The sequence below is a fragment of the Bombus pyrosoma genome, linkage group LG2 (assembly GCF_014825855.1).
Source record: "Bombus pyrosoma isolate SC7728 linkage group LG2, ASM1482585v1, whole genome shotgun sequence".
NCBI lineage: Eukaryota > Metazoa > Arthropoda > Insecta > Hymenoptera > Apidae > Bombus > Bombus pyrosoma.
The window spans coordinates 9,587,011-9,609,677 of NC_057771.1; the positions used below are offsets into that span (position 1 = coordinate 9,587,011).

The following is a 22,667-nucleotide window of genomic DNA, read 5'->3' on the forward strand; positions in this document are numbered from 1 at the left end:
CGAGATCGTAGCGTAATGGTGTTGTGATTTTCTGACTAGATACGCGTTACACGTCTGTGCAATGTTAAACGCTTCGAGCATTAGTGACGTTAAATGGCGTCGAAACGTTCTCGTTCGCGGCAATGTCATTTCGAGGCAATGTCGTATTCGGAAAAAACAGTCCAGCTTCATACAGCTTCTTTTCATAGAGCTTTAGAAATAGAAGCCAAGCGTTTCGAAATTTTTTTCCTGATATCTATTAACGCATAGGAAAACTAGAGAACGAGATGATTGCAAAGGGGTTGTCTTGCAAACAGTTAACCGTTCCCCGCGTTTCGACTTTGACGTTGCTAAGTCGAGAGGAAGCTCCCGAGATTCGTCGGCAAACAGAGCGAGTTGTCGAAGCAGTAGGATGAGAAACCCCAAAAGGCAACACTTCGGCGGTAGTCAAGACCTGAGACTAGGAGGTGGGAGGTGGTGCAACGTTGGCGAGAAGGTGGTTGCAGAGAATAAATTTTGTACTTGATCGCGGAATCCCTACGCGGCAGAGAAGAGCCAGAGAAAGGGTCTACATTCTTGGTAGTTGCCGGTGCTCCTACTCAATTTGCATCAAACTATGGAGAGACAAGCATCCCCGCCTCCAAACGTCCCACCCGAGCGGCTTCTCGCAGAGCTACCGTTCTAGCACCTGATGGAGCTGTACACTCCACCTTCCCTCCCTCTTCGACGTTCTACAGTCGAGACTAACGCGTTTAGCAGAGACTCGAACCCCTAATCAGATCTTCCGCCGACACCAGGGTTTCTAAGGTGCTGCTAAGTGTGAAGTTAATGGAGTCAAGACGCTGTTCCTTCGCGTCGAGACGTTCTCCCGATATGACGTTAGGTAGTCTTGTCTGTTTAAGAAACAGTAAGAATTCCTGCCACCATCGTAACTAGTTTTATCAAAGTATTGCTGGGATTTCTGTTATGGTAGCAAAAAGTAAAATAACAACTAGATACAATAATAACTAGATGTAATAATAATTTTCAAGTACGATAAAACTTAAAAAAAAAAGATTAAGAGTATGGTTCAAAAGTTAAAGACACGCGTCGTTTTGTCTATTTTATACTCTGTTCTTTCATTCACCAGTACTCGTATCTTCTCATTTCTTTTGATTTCCAGAACACCTTAAATTTATACAGGCAAAAATTGACAATTCATCGGATCCTTCGGGTTATTTCTCGCGATGCCACCTCATATCTGACCGCTTTATTTCGATAATGGCTGCTTACCTAGTGCGTTCTCCTGTTAATTAATTCAGACTGTCGGGGTATCAGGGAACTGTGACGCGCTAATTCGATCAGAAGTGAATTCGCTCGGTTCGGTAGCGAGGGCTGGTCGCTGTGGCGCTTGGGGGAAGTGCGCTGCCTTTGCTTCCAAGACAGATTTACCCCCGTAGACAGTTGACGTCGCTATCTAAATGTCGCTGCAGAGACGCGTCGGAATGCCACTCGATAATACACAACGCGACGTCTCGAATCCGCGACTCATTGTCCGACCGTACGGTGCACGTTGACATGGAAATGTTCACGGGCCCTACGTCATGTCACGCATCCCATCGACGTCGAACCGATGGGCTCAAGACTTCGAATACAGCGGACGATTTCTTTTTTCTTTTTTTTTAATTGGTAGGATGAATGTCGTAACGCGTTATCGAACGAAGAAAAATATTGGTGGTTAATTTTAAAGAATGAAATTAATGAAATTTTCTAATGAAATTTTCTAGTGAAATTTTCTAAAACGAATATAGAAATTCGCCAGTGTAGGGTTCATTTGATATTCCGTTTGGGTATTCAGCTATAAAGTACGCGAAGGGAGCATTCGTCTTTCTATTAATTTCTATGCGGCGTGAAATTACGCGCCGCCGACCCTAAGCTATATTAATAACCTAGATTACGAAGGAAATTAAGACAACGATGGGTCGTTGATACCTTTAGGAACGCGGCTTTGTTGTTTCGAAGGGGTTGAATCGGCTGGATGAAACTGCGATATTTCTATGCGACACGTTCACTGTCCCTTCGTCATCGTTTGAACGCCTTATAAAGCCTCTGTCTTATCGAACAATTGCTACGTATCGCTCTTTACCTTACGGGAAAGAATCGCCGCGATTTTTCGTCTCCCACCTTTTAAACTCTTTAGTTTCTTGTATATATCGTTCTATCGTTCCTTCTCGCCGATATTGTTCGCTGTTATGCTAATGCAAATCGTATTAATATGTAACGAGCTCCGACGTAAGAGAGATAGAGGGTAAAAAAAGAACGCATTATCGTAAATATGCGGAGCCGAGAGCGGTTGGCGGCTGTTGAAGTTGAATCGGGTCCGCGTATCACAAATCGATCGGCTTGGTCGCCCTCGTGGTTGGAGAAAAAAGTTCCAAGGCAAAACGCAATCACATCAAAGATTATTTCCGCCAATAAAACGGAAGTCGAGTTTTGGTCGGAAGCGGAAGAAGAGAGGGAGGCTGTACGAATCGTTCTCGGTCGCGGAACTAGACGAGGGCAAGTTCCATACCAAGAAAACGGGAGAGGGAACACGAGAAACAGAGAGAAAGAGAGAAAGGGCGACGGGGCAAAGATAGAACTGAAGAGGAAGGGTGGCAGCGAGAGGTTAGACCGACAAGCACGGCAATAAATCTACCGTTCGCCTGAAGCAGGTACTTATCAGTTCTCTAGGATCACCCGCGACACCGGTGACTGCGAGAAAAGCCTGGCGGGCTCTCATCTCTGGAAATTGACATCGAGTTCCAAGCAAGCTCGTCAATCTTCAACCATGTTCGTCGATCGCGTCGCTGTCTTTCTAGATCCTGTTGCGACGTCCCTTCGATGAGAGAAGATAGAGCATCCGAATCGGAGGAAACGTTCCGGCGTTTCCAACGTTTTCCATCGTTTGGTACAGGACGAGCGGTTGAAAGGCGCAGGAATCGCGGTTTCGATTCGACGCGCGATTATCTCCGTTTCGCGGAAGCGTATTGGCTGGATATGGCAGCATAACGGTATGGATAGTCGGCACGATCGATGCCCATTTCGGAAGGCTAAGCTTCCACTCTGCATAATTGCCAGTTAACGGCAACGAACTATAATGCGCTGGCATGAACCCACATACGCGTCGGACGCACGCATGTAAACTCCGCTTCGGACAGACATCGTCCTCTCCCCTGCGGCTCGCAGGCATCGATTTTTCCTTTTTTTTTTCCTTGTTTGTTTTCCAACGGCGGCCGAACAAAACGCGATGGTCCTTCAGCCCGCTGGAAATTGACAAAACAGTTTTTGGCAGAGCCAGGCGAGAACTTAATTGGTGAATATAACGAGGGAATCTGCCAATTATGGCAGCGGCCCATAGTCGATCGATCTGCTCGGAAGCACGTACTCGTGCTCATCGATGAGCATCGTCGAGAAGTACGCTACCGTACTCCATAATTCCAGATAAACTCCGGCTAATTTGAATTGGCCAATGGGAAGCAGTTGCATTCGAGAGACCGTATACCGGAAGTGGATGTCCGAGGTCCGCTAAGTCACTTTGGTTTACGAGCTGACGTGCCACTAAGGGGAACCGGGTTAAACATGACTTACGCTGCTACCTAAGTTTCCTACCATGAAGTAACCCGTAGCAGCCTGGTACAAGCTTGATCTTTCAACTCCGAAATCTTCCATGTACCGATATCGAATATCGAAGTTATCCAGCAGCTATAGCAGTAGAACCGTAACTGTAACCGGCGGGCATTGTCGAGGTTTTGTTTCGGTTCCGTTCATCGTCATTTCACGAGCCAGCTTCGGGCAAGTTGGCCCATGGTCTGGACTATCCACGGGTATCACGGTCGAGACGAACTGATCTACGTGTACGACCTCGACGATTCGCGATCTCGGATAATTCATATCGATAACGAGACAAAGACTGTGACGATTTTATGTTTGAATATTTTAGTTTTGTTCAGAAACGTTGATAAGTTTGAAAATTTCACGTATGTCCGAGGGCCGAGCGAACGATTTATGTTTTTCATCAAACGTACAGGAACGCGCCAACGAAACGCGTAAAAGTAAGCGTGCGGGACGTTTAAAAAGCGCTGATTCAATTTTACACTCGAAAAGAGAGCGGCATTGCCCTCGACGCATAGTTGTGCATTGTGGATGACAGGGATACCAGCGATGGTGTTGACGTTCCTGTAATTTGGCTGGAAAATATCCAAATCGTTCGCGTAATTCTATCGAAAACTGTAGATTGTTTCGATGTTAATTCTGTCGTTAAAATCAATTTCAAAGCAGTCCGTGCGAGTCATTTACTCGAAGCGATACGGTGTAACGGAAATGGGCGATGAAAGCCAACGTTCCGCCAAACGTTCGACCGTTTCGTGCCGTTAGTTTTTTCTTTGTTTTAGTTTCGTTTAACTTTTGTTGTTCTTTCTCGTCTTGTTACACGCGCGAGCGTGAAATCCGCGTCGCATTATACGAATCGAGCGTATTCCGGAACGGATTTAATAAATTGCACCCCACGGGAGAATAATGCGACCCTCTTCGTGCAAGGGTTATGAACGTAAACCCCAAAATTAAGCTCACAATTAAAGAGATCCATGGAGTCGATTTAAGTGGCTGAAACTCGTTGGATGATTCAGATTTCTTGTTTATTCTTGTAAGGTTGATCGAGTCTTCTTCGACAGTGTCTTTTCAATGAAAACCATACTAAAATAGTTGGAAATATAGACAAGTTTTTTACATATACCTGGAATACCTATGGTGGCTGAGAAACAGAGGTTCTTGGAATTAGAATGTAAGATGCTTCGAAGGTTTAATCAACAAATTGGTCCCCTAGGAGTTCTCCTGGGTAGGACCGTGAACACGCATAATTCAAAGTTGCAAAGGCCATGGTTTAATTACCAAATCTTGTCCGGAGTTAGGTGCAAGGAACCAGGCTGCGAACTTCTTGGCCAGAGTTAATGTGTGCGTAAGCCGTGGTTTATTATCATACAGAGAAACTGTATGGCCAATCACGAGTATTGTCGGGACTCGTACGTGTTAATTTCCTTAATACGATCGCTTATTTTTGAAAAACACGGGATGAGCTCCTTATCCGATAACTTACAGGTCTGACTAACAGCCTTATCTCGCTTAGGGCAGCTTGTTTGACTTCTAACAGTACCTCCTTCTGACCGGTAGCTCTTGATAACTGAATATCCTGAATATCCTAGAGGGGAGAAACAGTAAGAGAGGAAGAGATAGAGTTCTGGTAGCGGGCTTAGCTAGCCTAATCCTTTCTGTGGGTCGGCTTTGCATTAAGCAAAGTCCATCAACTTGGCGTAAAGCTGCAGGAGTTTCAAAGACTATATATAGCGATGCATTAATACAGTATTATCTAATAATTGGTGAAAATTTCATCCCGACTCGAACTTCGCGAACGAACATCGTTCGGCTATTCTCTCTTTGATCGATTCTCGTCCGATGGTGAAAGTAATGGCAACCGTTTCGTATTTCGTCGCGTATCTTTTTTTTTTTCTTTTTTTTTTCGTTCTCCCCGATTGAAGTTCGTTGAACTGTTCGAAATGAAAGGAGGAAAGAAGAGAGTTGAGTTAATTCTTAGGAGCAAAGTAACGGCCATATTTCTCAATAAACAATAAATCAGCTAGGACGCCGAGTAAGGTATAACGCCCTCTCTTATAGATCGAGTTTTCCTCTTTCCTCTTTTCCGTGACACATGTCTTTACTCGCTTTTGCCCTTGGTCTTTCATTCCCTTCTGTCGTCCTTCGACTCTCGTTCGTTTGTCTCTTTCCGTCGCCTTTCGAGTCTCCAAGCCCCATTAATCTATGGTTATCTACGGCGTGCGCCGGATAAGTGCGTCGGAATGAGCCATTTCACCCTTGGGAGTTCGAATCCATCCTGTACCCTCGAACAGAAGCCCATCCGTAGACTGGCCCCTGGGCATCCTCTTTTACCCTTGTGATGAGCTGTGCAAAACTTTCTCTTTAACGAGATCATAATGACAGTGCCAACTATACGAAACAAAAAGGTTCTATGCCTGCGTAATATATGTGTAATCGGAATATTGACAGTCGTCCGACGACTATCGTCACATTATCGTCGAAGAAATGTTTTAGAAGATTGTACAGGATCGTTCATCCGAACAGGTCAAGACGAATAATCAAATTATTCACCCTATACTAGTAGTACTTCCTATACTATTTCATAAAAAGGAACATAATGTTTGGAAAATTGAAGCGGACCAGTTGCCTCTCTATCGCGTTTAGCTGTTCCTTCTTTAACGCGTTGAATTTATTCTCGATGCGAACAAACCATCGCGTATATTCATACAAAATGCACATAATACGCAAAAGTATATAAAATATCCGAGATATAGATATTCCTTATAGATACTCCGTAAACATTTGCAGTCGTTGTAAGAGTACGCATTCGTGTAACTGAAGTAGTATGTTTTAAGTCGAGTGTTAATTTCTTCGCATAAACGAAGTGCGAATAAGCAAGGTTCTACTGTATTTTGTTGAAGTTTTTGCAACGATGTAATCTTCCATCTGTAGCGATGTAAGCAAGGGAAACATAGGGGACCGAGGGCTGATCAAATTGTATTACGTCAGCAGGTTGCCATCGGCGAATCCTTAAACCTAGCTGTAACAACCGCAGCTCCTTTCCAGCGGTGAATAATGCTGCTAGGTTATCTTTTCACCTTCGAGTCTCATAAGTAAAGCGGAAAAGCAGCCTCCCTTGGCTGTCGGTAGATCCGACCTAACGAACTAAAGAACAACTTTACTTTGCACGCGAACCCCTGGTCTTCTTTCTCTCTCGTCCTGTCGCCGCCAGGTCCTCGACGTAGAGCTTGCCCTTATCGCCGGGAAAGTTAAGTGGAAGAAAATGCGTCTTCTAAAAACAGGGAGACGGCGAGTAAAGTTGAAATTGATGCACTGGACGGGACCCTGAACCCATGAGGTTTACGTGTCGCAAGCTGCTCCCAGCACCACCTTCTTCCTCTCGAAAGTTGCGTCGATGGACGCCCATCTATTATCGTAATCTAGCTTTCTGTGACGTGTCTATAAAGATCTTTTCTTATCGATTCGATAGCGATATGTCGATTTACCTTGATTTTATAAAACGACCGTAAAGGTTTGTAAAAGTCATCGATATTCGATGAAAGATACTTTCGTATTAAGACGCGACGTGATTAGTAAGGTTCGAAAGTGTCATCGAAATTTCAGGAATGTTATTTCCTTTACGACTGTCGAGACGAAGCGAACGAACAGACTGTTGGGGACGGCGCGAGTTATACGCTCGCTTAGCTATAGTCAGTGTTATTGCAACCGTATAGCAACCGAATAGTCTAGGTTTCCGAACTGACGTTGGACGTGACAAGTGATATTATACCGAGTCGTCTAACTCCATTGCAGCCCACTAGATACGGGGTGTCTGACACAGACGCTCGGTAACTCAGAAACCAATGTGTCACAGAGAAACGGGGCTTCAGATTGCGCCTTAGTTTCATTGTGACCTGCCCGAGACAGTCGACGCCGTGTTGTTTCACCCCTGTTGGCTTATCGGTCCATAATGAGCAGCAACCGTACAGACATTTAAACCGTACAGAACCGAACGAAACCACCGATTCCTGCATCTTCGATTCTGTTAAACGCGTGCAAACGTACAACACATTTTTTCCATCTGTGAATAATAGCTGGACATTGGGTGGTTGCGATGCGCGATCGTGACGAAGCATCGAGAATACGGATTATAAATCGCGGATGTTGGTGGGAAAGGCATCGTTCGATAAATTGGCATTTTATTATCGCTAATAACCACCCCAAATTATTGTCTAGCGATATTTACGCCGAGGCTAACCTCCAGCGCCGCACGTTCGACCGCGTCGTGCACAGGTACACGCACACATATGCGCAGTGTGTGCCATTCGCACATCGAACGTGTCCGCGTAGAGGTACACGCGCTTTTCGTGATCGTATTTTCACCATTATTTACGCGTCGCGTGCATACGGTTTTCGCTTCTACGCGGGCTTACGAATGTTTATCGGCAAAAATTAACGGGCAATTTGTACCGGGCGCATTGTCGCCGGTAATTATTATTTTATCGACGGTCACGCGCGAGAGCGCGGCCGATCTCCCGCGCTCTCATTATTTATTGGCTCTCGTATTCGATTCACCAACGGCACCACCGCTTCCATCCACCACCGCTTTTCGAAGAATTTGCTTAGCGGACAAACGTAAATTCGCCCGATATTATCACATGCTGGCTATTAAAGCGTTCGTCGCATAGTTCCACGAACTAATTTGCAATTGAAGTTTCCTATTAAGGGGTAGACCGCGTTTCTGTGATTACACAAGCCGTCTAACATTACATTGCGCACGTCGAGTTTGTCAACCGACAAAGCGTTCGAGTCTGACGCAAACATCAGCTCGATTCGTAACCCCATCTACATGTATACGTGCCTTTCTCCCCTCCACTTTCCCATACCGATCGTTGGCTAATGTCGGCGCGCTTTCCCGTTATTTTCCCAAGGACCGAGCCCGATTACAAAGTCGAACATGTTTCGTATCGTTTCGCTTCGGTAATATCGTGCAGAGGCGTACAACGCGACCGTCGACGCGCAGTTTTCCCTAATTGGCTCGGCTCATGCCGAGTCATGCACAGGGGAAAAAGAATTACATTTCGCGGCACGCCGCGCGTTGTTTATAAACGTGCAGGCACACCGCTGCATGAAAACAAATGTTTGTAAAACACGAGGCTCGAGCACGGACGATGGACGTCTGGTCTGCTACTATCGCACGCATAAGCTGCGAACCATTCCGGTAGTTTACATCATGACGCATCGGAAGGAATTTCGTAACAGGATTCGCAACAGGCGCAACGCAACGACTACGGACGAATAAGCGGCGCGTACACACGAAGAGTCGCGTTTCACGCGTCTGGCATCGCGGATGCACTCGATTATATTTCGATTATGGTTATAGTAAATCTAAGCTGGGGGTAGATAGCCCGAGGGAAATCGCATTAATTTCTATAACGACATTCACCGCGGTGCGGCAATTTCGGTATCGTTTTATCGGCGGCCACGTAACGCAAATACGCGCATATCTGTGTGACCGCCAGTGTGTATATAATATGAAGCGTATATAGGTGTGCAGGGATCTTTGCGCGTGTACAACCGCGTATCTACCGTTCGCCTCAGCTAATTTCGTGTTTGCTCGATTAATTTCCCGCGTTTAACGGAATTTGATGTTTCGTTAATTATTCTGTCGTGCGCGCTTCATACCGCACGCACGCCCCGACACGCATGCAGCTCTCGCCCCCGGTGATCGTTCACTACTTTTGCATGCAGCCATATCTGCCGCCTATCGTATCGCTGCTGGAGAACACCGCGATCCGCTAATATCACCGTCCGAATTGACAGCTGGTGCGAATGTAATTTATGCGTATTGTTTTTCCCCCCTTTGTTTGTTTTTTTTTTCTAACAGAACGATATAAATGTCAGTTTTCGTTCTACACCCACTATTTCATATTTAAAATATCACCGAAAATTTGTGAGAAATAAAACACCAGGCTGATGGAAGTAAAAAGTCCCATTGATCGAGACATCGGGAAACTGTACAAAATCGCACGTTTTTTATTCGAGTTTCGTCCTTGGCGATAATCTTCCATTAGTTCACTTCCTACGTTCCCTGTTGGGGATACGCGCGATGTTTCGTCCTCGTCTGAAATCACGCAGAAATCGATCAGGCGACAATGCATGCGATAAAATATTAAAATAAAAGCAGAAAGCGCGAGGCATCGTTGAGGCGGTAAGCTCGCATTACTCGGGGCGAACTAATCGCAACTTGTCAGAGTGATATAGGGCATGTGTACACCTTATACGGGAAGAGTTTAATGCCCCGTTTAAGCCATGCGAGGCTTAGCCACGTCCATTTTCTAACAAGGTCCCTAAACCAGAGATTAAGTCATCACTTTGCATGAGAGCGCTTCAAAAATCCAAGGCTTACGTCTAGACACCGATACGGGCGCAAGCGTCGTTAGCAACTGCGAATTAATTACGAAGCTAAGAGCAATATCTCTGCCTCGTCCATTTTTCCCTACAACGGATCTTTTTCGTCCTTCCCATTATTCGCTTTTATCGATGAAAAAATCGTTCGAATTTCATCGGAGAAACTGAAACTTCTTGCGAATATCGTCCTGCATATCGCATATTCACTGATACGTACAAAAAGCTAGTATGAATTTTTCGTTTATTCGACTTGGTGCAAAGGTATTACTCGTTTCTCTATTTAAGTCGACACGAATCTAACAAAAAGCAAAGATTCAGCGTGGCGTCGCATACGCGGGCCAAGTTTGCAACATTGCGTAGCTCATTATACATACACACAGATCTCTCGTTTGCTCGACTGTCGGGGGTTGAAAGGGTGCGCGGGGGTTTGTAATGGGTGACGGTGTGGCCGCGGGTACACGTTGGCGTGTGTGTATGCATTTACGTGCTACGTTGCCAATGATTTATGTATACCGCTAATTACCAGCATGCACTGCACTGTTTTATCCGGCGATCATAGTTTTATTAGGCCAACCTGTGCATTGCGGTATTGTCAGCGCCAAAAGCACCGCCGGCGAACAATCCGTACCGGCTGCGTGAAATGTGCCACGTTCACGGACTGCGCGATCGATTAACGTTTCGCATAAAGATTCCCGGCTATCGAGTACCGCTGATATTGACGAATTTTATTTGCTAAAAGAATTCTTCGGTAGCGGAACTATTCGAGTTAGCTTGGAAATTTTCGAGTTAGAAATTGACAAGAGTAAGGATTCTAAGGATGGTTCTTTTCTATTTCCATTTTAATTCTTATTGTGTACATATCGATTTCACTCGTATAACGTATTTCACTTTTTTTTTTTTTTACTTCGAGCTTGAGTGCCAAAATACTGTTAGTCTTCCACGGACTTGTCTTTTTTCTTCGTTCAGTCGGATCATCGTGATCTTTTATTTGATATCTTTGGTCTAGCCACGCGCCTTTTACCGAACCTGTTGCCATTTGACCGCAATGTTCGATTTGTATCGGTTATCGCGTTCAATTAAACTCAGAGAATTTTTGGCTCCGATTACCGCGCATAGCTTGAGTGTACGTGCGCTGCGTCGTGGTGGCATCTATGTAACACAAAGGTATACACGCGTAGTCGTAAAATTGTCATGACGGACGATCGTGTCGGTATGACGGCGTTCTCTATCAACCGCGGTCCATATCGTCCGTTTAATTTGATGTACGACCAAACAACGTTTCCTAGAAAGAAAATTATACCTCTGCGTAATTGATTCATTTTTGACTGACTGCTGAATTTTCTTCCCATCTCTGTGTTCGCGTTTCTTTTGACCCACGAAACAACGAAACGCATGAATAATGATACACATTTTGATGGCACGGAAACAAATACCAGCTCGTTACGGTGGAAGCGCGCAGCTCCGGATTTCCCACGGCGCGACCATCGTTCTGCCAGAGAATCCGTTGATCGTTGAAGTAATTCGATCCCGCGTGTCACGCGTTTCATTTATAATCGCGCTGGAACGTCTATTACCACGAGTTTGTGTATCGTGTGTGATAGAGAGCGTAGGAGTGGGGCGGAGTATTGCACGTCCGTAGTGTTCAACTACACAGGGCTGCTTTCGGCTGAAGGCAGTTTCGGCGAAGGGGATGAAACGGGTTGCCAAAAGGGGGTGGAACACGAGGAGGAGGAAGAGTAGGAGGAAGAGTAGGAGGAGGAGGAGGAGGAGGAGTAGGAGGAGGAGTGACAAGGGGTTGGAAAAGGGGGAGAGACGGGGGGGGGGTCTATCGCTGCCGCTACCGGAGCTGGCAATGCGAGTCTAGGTTATCCGGTGACAAAGCTGGTTCGGTTCGTGCAACGAGGCCCTCGGTACGTCGGATTATCACCATTGAAAATGGTGCAACTGAAACCCCACTGTTCGGATGCAGCGGCGCTTGAACGCGATACGGCAAGCTTTGCATCGAAAACCGGAAGCAAATTCCTTGTCTGCCGCGCATTTATTGGCGATCACAAAAGTCCAACCGGTGTTGTTTTTCCCGTTATCGAAATTTCTCTTCCGATCGATGCCTTTGGTGTACGGTTACCAATGTCCCCGTCGATCTATGAGATTTTTCGGCATCGTTTACGGGGGGTGGCCGCAGAGGGGCGACCCGGAAAGATTTTCCCCCATTGGACGCGGTTACGTTTTTGCCACGGACGATTAACGTAGAATAGATAGAAACAGCGGGTTCCTGGGATTCTTCCAGGCCACTAAAGTCGGATGGTCGGCGAACGAGGTAAGGCGAACCACCCTCCGGGGGGTTGTAGCTAAATTGGTGGCAGTATATTACCGGTCAGACTCCCGCATTTAATTTGAATATAATCGTGAAAGGAGATCTCAGGAGCTCGAGGGCACTTCGCGACGCAGAACTGCGTGACGGTGACCGGAAGTGCTCCCGGGACACCGGAAACAAAATGGCCGCTCCCTTCTACGCGACTTGCCTCTTTCCACTCTGCACGACCTTCCTACCCACCTACCATCTACCTACCTACCTACCTACCTACCTACCTACGCCTCTCTTTGCAACCCTCCTAAAGAGCGTGAATTCGTAACGGCAGAGTTAACTTTGCATTGTGCGGCTTCGCGGTCGTCTCGCTCGAACATCGAAACGTTCGTCGCTGTTGGCGTACACGCGCCCACGATAAGGCAGCTCCCGTTTGCCAGAGATACAGCCCTAACGAAATATTATGATATATCATTTCTATCGTTTACTTCTCGCGCCGTTTTCTACCGTGCGCCAGAGATTATCCGGAAACGTTTCTATTAATGGCGGACGTCATGACTTGCCAGGCGTTTCGTACACCGTGGAAGTTTAATGATTTTCGAGTAATTACGAGGCCAGGCGATGACTCGCGTGGGAATGCAGCAGAGCAGCGTGTTCGATAAGCGCCACGGAACAATAACAATTATACCAGCCTGACTCGTAATGCCTAAATACAATATAAGCACGAACAATGGGCTTTGCGAGGGAGAAGCCGCTCGACAATACCTGCCGTGCTTTCATAGACAAAAGGCGAGCTCCAAGTTCCGTCGGTTGGATCGCAAGTCGAAAAAGCTATGTCTACCATTGGCGACGTTTAAACGGTTTCAATTGTCGTTTATCTATCTACCGTTGTAATTCGTGTAAGAAATTCATTTATCTCGATATACGGCGTACATAATGTAATAATCGTTGTTATTAACGAGACAAGATATCGTAAGTTGTAAAAACATGCAGTGATCGAGCAACATCCATCTTAAATTAATATAAAGATACAGTAGCGCTTTATCAGTCTCGAGTAGTTAGAAGGGACGATCGAGTTGTTTCGCGGCAAACCTACATTTCACGACAATTGTATCGGTTACTTTTATTGATACCGTTAACTCGTCGGAACATACCTGTTAATGGATAAACGGAGTACTTTTATCCGTCCGTACATCTCGATAGAGGAAAGCACGTGAGTGAAAGCGAGCGATCGAGTGAGAGAAGAGAAGAGAAGGAGACCAACCCCCGCGAGTTTACGATGTACGACTCAGCTTAGGAGCGTATGATTAAACAACTCAGGTGTTTTATGCTCGGCTCGTAGAGATCGCGTGACCCAACGGCCACATCCGTTTCCGCTTTACCTACGGTCAACCGCTTCGACCCCTAACCAATGGTTCGCCTTAAGGGTTGCACGTTACCTTCGACCACGAAAGAAAGTATACTTTCGACGTATCTTTAAGCAGTAATCGGCTTTGCTCGATAGTCACGTGCTACCGTAGGAGCACGCCGAGCTGCTAACCTTTGCCCATGCGGCACCATACCTCATACCTATTTTTCTTTTCTTCTTTTCATTTTTATTCTCGGCATCGCGGTCGCGATAGGAGTCGCTTACATGGTAAAAAATTCTATTTTTAATGGTGGATTATATTTTAAATTCAACAGAGAACATGTAACTCGTACAAGCAGAAACGTCCACTCGACTAATCCCCGGCAACGATGGCGCAAACATTCTCTACTCACGTGTACCTTGTTTGTATCGGAACCGAGACGCACGATACGTTGATATCGATGAAACAGGAGCCCGTTAGTGGAAGACGAAAGCATTCGTAGGGAGAAAGGTCAAAGAAATGCCATAGTCTGACATTAGGTGGACGAAATGCCGCGTCAACACTCTTTAAACCTTTCGACCTGGCCGAACGAGTACGAACCTAATCCTCCCTCTTATTATTTTCAAAGCTTTTGCACGATCGATGGCTGCTCGTTAATTTCGGGGATACCGTTTGCCGTCGAATATTCCAGGAATAATTCCTGCAGGAAAATTAATTAATTTGCTAATTTCAGATTATCGGAACGCGGTTACGCAACGAACGTTTCTCGCGAACGGCGGATATTTGGCTCGCGCGCCCTCGGGATTCGTTAGTTTTCCGGGGAATTAGTCAGCATGATTTGCATCTGACGTGCACCTCCAGGCACCTACACGTCGCTCGCATAGTTCGGAACTCTCCCGACTTTCCAGTCGGATCTCCTCTCTTGCTAGATGTCTCAACACCCCTACCGTGCCGTCCTCACGTCAATTATGCCCGTCACAGAAATTTCACCGGACTTCTTCGTTACACATAGAACGCGAATTCATTTTTCAGGAATTTCAATTTTCACGTAAACGAGGATACGCCTGTTTCTGTCGAGAATTAAAGCTGTTTTCGTCGGAAATTAAAAACTGTTGTTCGATATCGCCAAGTATACTTTTGAAGATTCGTCTGAACGATAAATATCTCGTTGCGCAGAATCGATGGTAATAAAGAGGAGAAAGTATGTGAATAAGAATGGTGTAATTAATCTGACTTGATCGCTCAGTCCGGCGAGAAAGCACGACAGTTACTCACGGCTTCTCGATTCTTGCGCCGATTATCTTCATCCGCCGGATTCACCGAGGTGTTTCGATTTAAACACAGACTCGAACGAGCTTCGGGCTTAACTTGGTTGTTGTGAATAAGTAAGCGAAGTGTTGCGAAGTGCTGCAGAAGTTTTGCCAAGCCCCCAGGCACACGGCCGGGTTGGCTCGAATTAAATTGTTATACGGATGAGCTGCCACGACGAATACCTCCCAGAAACCAGTGACTTTCCCACCACCCTTCGGTGTGAATGTTTAATCACAGCCTGCCGTTATATTTAATAACATAATATCGCTAGCACGCCTAAGACTATACCCGTTTCTCCGACAACTCCTTAACGAGATTCCATACAATTCACTTTTCCAAAGTTTCTATTTTTCTTTCGTATGATTTTCCTCTGTTCGAATTATTATCTTAGACCGTGTTATATCTCGAAACATTCGAGTATCGCGTACCGCCGTTCTAAGAGATCGTCAAGCACCTCACCTGTAATTACATTGTTGACACGCAAAACACTCCAAGTGATAAACGTTCGTTCTCGCCCTCATCACCATCTCGAAGGCTGGAATGGTTTTATTGCAGGCCGCACAGTGACCAGTGTGTCCAAAGAGTCTGCGCAAATCGGAAAACAAAACTTTATTATGATAAGAAAGCCGACGACACAAAGCTTTTGTAATAATTTCCTGCTTTATTTTCTTCTTTCACGATATTATGCTATTCGACCGGCCAAAATGTGTTGTCATGGCATTGGGGTAGATAGACTTTTAGTTGAGGAGAAGCAATAAGCTTACGACGGCCAGGAATATGCCATCTTCAAATATTGGGCTATTAATAAAGGCCACGGAGGTTCGACAGCGAACGCTCTTTGCAGACGCGCCACCTGCGCGTGTTCCCTCGGGACTTTGTAATCTCAACACGGTTTATTTGCCCTCGCCTGTTTATATGGGACGTGGATGTATTCAATAAGGGAAACTCATCTGTAAAATTCGATTTGTTGCTTCCGTTCGCCACGTCGAGGTCTGTCCGTACGTGTGCTTAACGTCGCCTTTTCCACTTTGCTCTTTATTGACGTCACTGCGCACCACGGCACAATGAAATATGAAACGTCAACGTGTCCACACCGGAATAGAATTATAATATTACAAACTCGCGATTCTTTCACCGGTATATACATTGTGATGCGTTTCGAGAAATGGCAGCTAGACAAATTGCTTACTTTAGATAATCCTTCTTGCACAATATAAGATTAGACTTTATAAAAAGCGACGGGCCAGCTTCCACGAGTCTGCAGTTGCAGCTGTTACACTTCAAGCAGTCTTCGTGCCAGAACATGTCCAATACCTTCAGAAGATACCTGCAATTTGAAAAATTTAGTTTATTCATAATCTCTCCAGCATCCGAAGAATTAAACAGATGAAGAATTATTCGTCATTTTGAAACGTTAAAGGAGCACGTAAAAAATTGCTCGTAAGATTTCGTAGCTTCGGATAAACGTATCAAGTTGAATAAAACCTCGTAGAAAATGTAGTTTACCGTTTTCTATTAGTAAACGACTATCGTCTGACGTTTTCCACAATTATATCTCAACTTCTTTTTCGACTCGAATTTTTCAATTCCTTTCGTCGTTTATCGCGTTATTCTTATGTTTTATAATATTGCGTGTATTTGACATATGGTCGTACAGATAGTACAGATGACATTCGCTCGAGTTTGCTTTAGACATACAAAGACGATAGTTGTCCATGGAATGGCCTGATATCCACCTTTCTGTGATCACCTCTCCACAGCCACCACATTCTCGTTGCACTGCCCCGTTCTTGCTCGGCTCGCTTTTGGTCACATCCATTGTTAATTAATTTTCAGATGTCACTCGGATTTCCTGCAACATAACAAAATCTCTATTGATCACCTGAACTCTGAACAAGCAAACTAATACGAGAACGATAATTATTATATACGTAATCGATCAATTAATTTTGCTCTGTATTGCCACTCGATTAGCCAACACGGTAAATCATCGTTTAACAGAACCATATGACTAATCACGTTTGCGTGCTTTTAACAAGTTTCAACGGCATCTGGCACTAGAACGTCGGCTTGTCTATGAGCAATTAGAGTTACAGGTTGAGAATTTAACGGCGCGGTTAGTGCCATCTGTGTCCATCGTGGTGTGCGTAGCCGGGTCTTTCTCTGCCCGTCCTCGTGGTCGCCTCTTTCTCGCGCGATGCGGTCAGAGTTTAGAATCGAATTAGTTTGACCCTCTCTTCTCTCCACTTATTGCACGTTTAAGCGGCACCGGTTCTGAAACAACCACCGGCTTGTCGGGTAACGGCTGTGCGAGCTTCCCGATAAACATTAATTGTTTTCGCCGGAAGACGTATGTATTAATCCACCCCTATGTATGCCGTTTAAACGAAATTTCGGGGTTTAACGTTTATTTAATCGGCAGCGTTTGCCTTCTCCCGTTCTATTTTATTTCACCGGTCGTTCACGGTTATTGAAACGCGAAAATATTCGCGTCCGTTTTCAGGATAGTAAGGTTTAGATATAGAGTGCAAATATGTCTGATTGAAGTATAGCCTGCAGTATTTGATATATCATTTGTTTTTCGTACTTTGTTATATCATACGATGGAAAATACAATTTTGGGGGGAAAACGGCAAGTTCCAGCTTCGCGGCGAGAATATTTGAAACAGTTTCGGTTGAACGACATCCATCCACGTGGATCCTAGAATATTACGTTAAACCGAGTATAGTATTTCCCTTGGACGTGATATTTCTAAGAAACGGTTGATCTTTCGTTAGTTGTACTTTCTGCTAATTCGTTCACACGGATAGTCCAAGATTTAACATATTCCAGAAGAGTAATCGATAGTTAATTTTGTACCTGATTTCTGGATGTACCTTTGAGAAAGGTGTAGTAACACTGGATATTTATACTAACCAAACACAATGTGCATGCATCTTGGATTAGTTCGAACGCCTCCGTAGCACAAAGTGCTCTCGCAACAGACTTAAATTCTGTCTACGTCCGTGGGGACGTTCGATCTTAACCACCCTGTATATTTACGAGTACCCGGTGGATGCTATGAGCAAAGTTTGTGCGGTTTCAATATGTCCTCTCCCTCTAGCCTGGACACAATATTACAGGGACGTTAATATCTTCTATGCGGTTGAGACTGCGAAGCAAATATTAATACCGTGCCTTTGATACGTTAATTAATAAAGACGGAAATATTTGAAACTCATGCGTTTAGAACGATATTATAACCCGATCTTTGCCAGCGTTGCCACACTTTACTCTATGATTTTTCACAACAAAATATTATTTATGGAATTAATTCAATTCCTAAACTATATCTTTTCGAAACTGTTTGCTTGAAAACTAAACTGTTAAATGGTCACCGCTTCTAAGAAAACTCTACGTGTGGCCTTTTTACTTCTCTCAAGCACCGAAGCCATCTATAGCGTATAGACAAAAGACTGGGACGAAGGCAGACCATAAACAGTAGACAGGCGACGTTGGCTTCGGGGTTTTCAGTTACAGGGCAACACTGCTAGCGTGCGGATCTCGACCAGACTAATTATTATTTCCCACTTGCACCTACACTTTTGTATTTAAAATATATTTTCTACCTTACAATTTATCCACGCGTTTCTCTCTCTTTATACATCTAATAACCTGAACATAAACGAAACCTCAAATTCGATGGATACGTCGAAGCGAGTTAATTAATTATGTTGAATTCATTGCGTGCTAGCCTGGTTATCGATACATCGAATATGATCTAAATAATGGTACAATTATTATGCGTAACTTTATACCCCTATAAGGGAGGTGATTAATAGAACAACTAACTAGCCAGGTAAATTATGCAAACTATTAAATGCGAATGCGCCCAAAGTTGCCCACATAATAATTGGGTAACGATCGAATGCTCCATACATTGAATTTATGTCGTACGTTAATATATTTTATTGTTATTATTGGTTGATTAAAGTCGTCGTTAATACGTCCATCGCGAAAAGTATGAGAGCGGCGTACGTATTATTGCCAGCACACGTACGGAATTCTATACGTCGAATATCGATCACACGTATATTTGTAATTTTAAAACACCATTGTCCCTTCGTTTCATATTCCAGCACGTTCGAGGAAACGAGCGTTTCTTGGATACGGAGAAGCATGTGAATACCGTCCAGTGACTGAAACTTGTTTTCCTTTGAGATTCGAAAACGCGAACGCTTATTCTACATGCACGTATAACGCTTATTCTACAAAAGTATTTTCCAGCTAGGCCTGGAATTTCACCGCAGAAATTCCTGCGGAAGCCAACCTGAATGCCAGCGACGACCTGGAAAACCTTTGCCGACTGCATGCGGTCGGTCAATTTCCACTTTGTTCCACAATTTTCGTAGTTTACAGTCGCGGTCGCTGCCGGCCGTTCGAAAACGCCTTGTCCGCCGGCAAAGAATAGAAACGCATGACTAAATCATCGTTGCGATAGATAGAAACATCGTCTGAAAGCGTTGCGCCGTTTAATTAGCAATTTAGATGGCAACTTTATCGCGGATGCGGTCGCAATTGTGCTTGTAACATTAACGTCAGTTATTCAGCAATATCGCGCCGCTAGCTTTTCGTGCTTCGCGTGGCTTTAATTACTCGGTAGAAGTTACTATCGTCGGGAAGCGAACGGAGCACAGTGGTAACGGTTCGTTGGAACGTAACCGTGAAGGGTCCATAACGAGAGCTTTCCCTTCGAAAGCGGCTCGCATCGCTGGCGATCTGTTCATCAGGTACGTGATCAGATCATCCACGGACGCTGCTCCTCAAAGCGACGATAATTCGATTATCTCGTACATGTTCGACAACCGCCAACATGTCCTCCAATTGGTAGATCTTCTTAGTTAACCATCTTCCTGAATGTAATTAAATTAGTTCCGTGTAATCTGTGTTCAGCCGATCGAGCCTCCATTTTTTCCTAGCTTCGTCGAGTGACTTTGAACTTCCAACGATATCATTCTCCATATTTATCCCATCTCTTCGTTACGTTTCACTTATTATCTTCGAATGGGATGAATCTTATTCGCCATCAGTGCCATCATATCGCACGTTACATCTCGTTATGAAATATTTTTACAAGGATATAACTCTATGTACAGGACGATGGTAACAAAGGCGCAAGAAGATTTCCTTGAAACGAAAACCGTGGAAAGGAGGTCTCTGTTTATCGACGTAACTGGGCAGTCTCGATGCAGTTCTCAAGGCTCCGCCCTCGCAGCATCCGTGACACTCCCAGAGTACCACCCCTGCAATCTCCGCGACGGAAAAACAAAATTTTCCGCGTTTCCTTCACGCGCTTGTAAACAGCGTGATATACCTAGGAAAAAGCCGCGTCATATTCTCGCGCGAGATGCCTTTTCGCCGATGTTTTCGTCTACCTGAGAGAGCAGAGGCTCGGCTGGAAATTTTTTCAACCGGCTTTCGCCCGGCACGAACGCTTTTGTCTTTAATAATGCTTCTGCGGAAGCGTTATCTTTTACTTTTAGGACGAGAGTACGGGCATCCGGTGAGTCGGTCCATTAATTAGGCGGGCCACATTAAGCCGAGCATTAATATACTCCGCTGGCTGTTTTGTTTTATCCCGCAGGAAGGACGTAACCACCCCCGGAGGTTGAAGGGGGTGGCCAGGCAAAGGCAAGTGGGGGAATTATTTCGACGGCGGCAGCCTGCTAATCCGACCTGCCATGCTACCGCCTTATCCCTAGAGACTGTTTAAATTCTGTAAATCGTCCTGAGTATCCCCCTCATCCCGCCTGTTCAACGGACACGGGGAACTGTTACTTGTTTCCGGAAATTTAAAGGAGTCTTACTAATAAAGACACGCGAGACTTAGCCTTCCACGTGATATCGCTGGCACCTTGAGATTTTACGACTCGAGTTCGTAGCTCTTCCTCGCTGTATTTTAGCTTCAAACGTCGTCTGATGGAAAATTATTATGGTATTCTAACGTATAACTCCGTTCGAAAGTCTTTACGACAGTTATTGTATTTCCTCTAAGCTGCAAGAAGTTGAGTAACTGCTAAAACATTACATAACTTGATATTCCTGAGTAATCGTTAACAACGAGGATAGAAAATGACCATGCGATGTAATGTTCAAAATCTACGTCAAATGAGAAAGCGTTATTAATGACGAAACGTGTCTCGACACTTTCCAGCTGGCGTTTAAGTCCCGTTCGTCGTTGAGAAGATGTTACTTGAGATGACACACGGCCGAGGAAGATACTTTTCTCGTTCGTTGATCGTGCGAAGCTGTACGTGTTCTCACTTGTATGCTTTCTTTTTTTATCAGATACTACATTTTCTTCAAATATCTAATTTCTGTAGTTGCACGTACTACTAACGATAAGTGATACGATATTTCATATACTTTGGTCTATCGAATTAGTACAATATGTAGATGCTATGTAACAAATACAAAATATTTCTACGAGGAATAACCCAAGCATTTCCTCCAAGTGTCTTTTTCGGATCGACGAACGGTATATCTTGGGGTAGAAAAATTTGAAGTCGGTCGTCGTTCCGCAAGTTCTTACTTTTATATTACACAATGCGTTAGGAAATCGACTTGCGCGTACGTTTAGGTCAACACACGCGGAGGTGGCCAGGAAGGGAGGAGTGGACCGTAACGATGTAATTTAACGGGCCAAAGGAATATTTCCTACGGAATAAATCTCGCGTAACAGCGCCAGTGAAATCCTCGTTTACCCGGCATTCAGCCCTTGCTAATGGGGGTAATTTAAGGGATGTTTTAAGCGGGCCGTGGCACACGTGAGTCGCACAAAAAGTTCACGTATTACGACCGTGGCTGTGCCGTAATCACGCATTAGCATTCCGAACGGTCGATGTCGACCGAAAACACGCTGGCTGAGAACGTCGCTTAAACTCTTCCTCCGTTTCGGTCCAACGACCGACGAAAAACACCCCACGGTCACGTGAAATCGTCCAAACTGCCTGCTATTTAATAAAACGAAACAAAGAACTGACCACGTTGTTTCTTCTGTCGCTTTACCTTTCATGAGTTTCAAAACGCACAATCCTGGCAAAATATCTAACGCAAAATTCGTCTTTTCTATTTTGCAGATGAAAACTGACGGTACGGAGAGTCCTTCGAGCGCAATGGAAAAGAGGAAAACGTTAGCCAGCCTCTAAGCAGTCATCGTTCCGGATAATTTTCGTCCAAGAGCCGTTTAAGGATAACGGAAACGACGGAACGGACAAACGGTCTGTTTAACAAGTTCTTTCGCGCCGATAAACGCGGCCGCCGTGTCTCCACTCTTTTTCTCTTCATATTTGCCGTCCCCTTCTGGCCAGACCGCGGTTAATGAAATTCTAGTCAGGTCGCGGCATTCTTTCGTCAGGTGGCAATGCCATCTACCGCCTCCTTCCCTGTCGCATCGCGTTGTCAGGCCTCTGTGTTTCTTTCTTTCCTCTCTTCTTCTGTCTTCTTCGCTTGTACCCCTTCCTGTTTTTTTTCTAACCCATCCGTCCACCTTTCTCTCTTTCTCTCTCTCTCTCTCTCTCTCTCTCTTCTGCTATCTCTCCATCTCCAACCACCGCTCGCCGAGCACCTCTGTTCCTCTTCTACGGCACGAGAGAGGGTGGCCACAGTCTTCTGGAGTGTAGAGAGCAGGGGTAACGGGGTTTGCGTACGTCGTGACGCGGAG

The 22,667-nt window shown here is 45.0% G+C and overlaps 1 protein-coding gene across 1 annotated transcript in view; it reads right to left on the reverse strand.

Moving 5' to 3' along the window:
- Positions 1-22,667, reverse strand: part of LOC122577742 (LIM domain only protein 3-like) — a 70,878-nt gene that overhangs the window by 12,595 nt on the left and 35,616 nt on the right. The window contains exons 2-4 of the mRNA XM_043749267.1: positions 16,701-16,816; positions 16,154-16,291; positions 15,424-15,549 (exon numbers count right to left, since the gene is read on the reverse strand). Coding sequence (XP_043605202.1) covers positions 15,424-15,549; positions 16,154-16,291; positions 16,701-16,783 — 347 coding nt within the window. The 5' untranslated portion in view covers positions 16,784-16,816. The remainder of the gene's footprint in view (positions 1-15,423; positions 15,550-16,153; positions 16,292-16,700; positions 16,817-22,667) is intronic.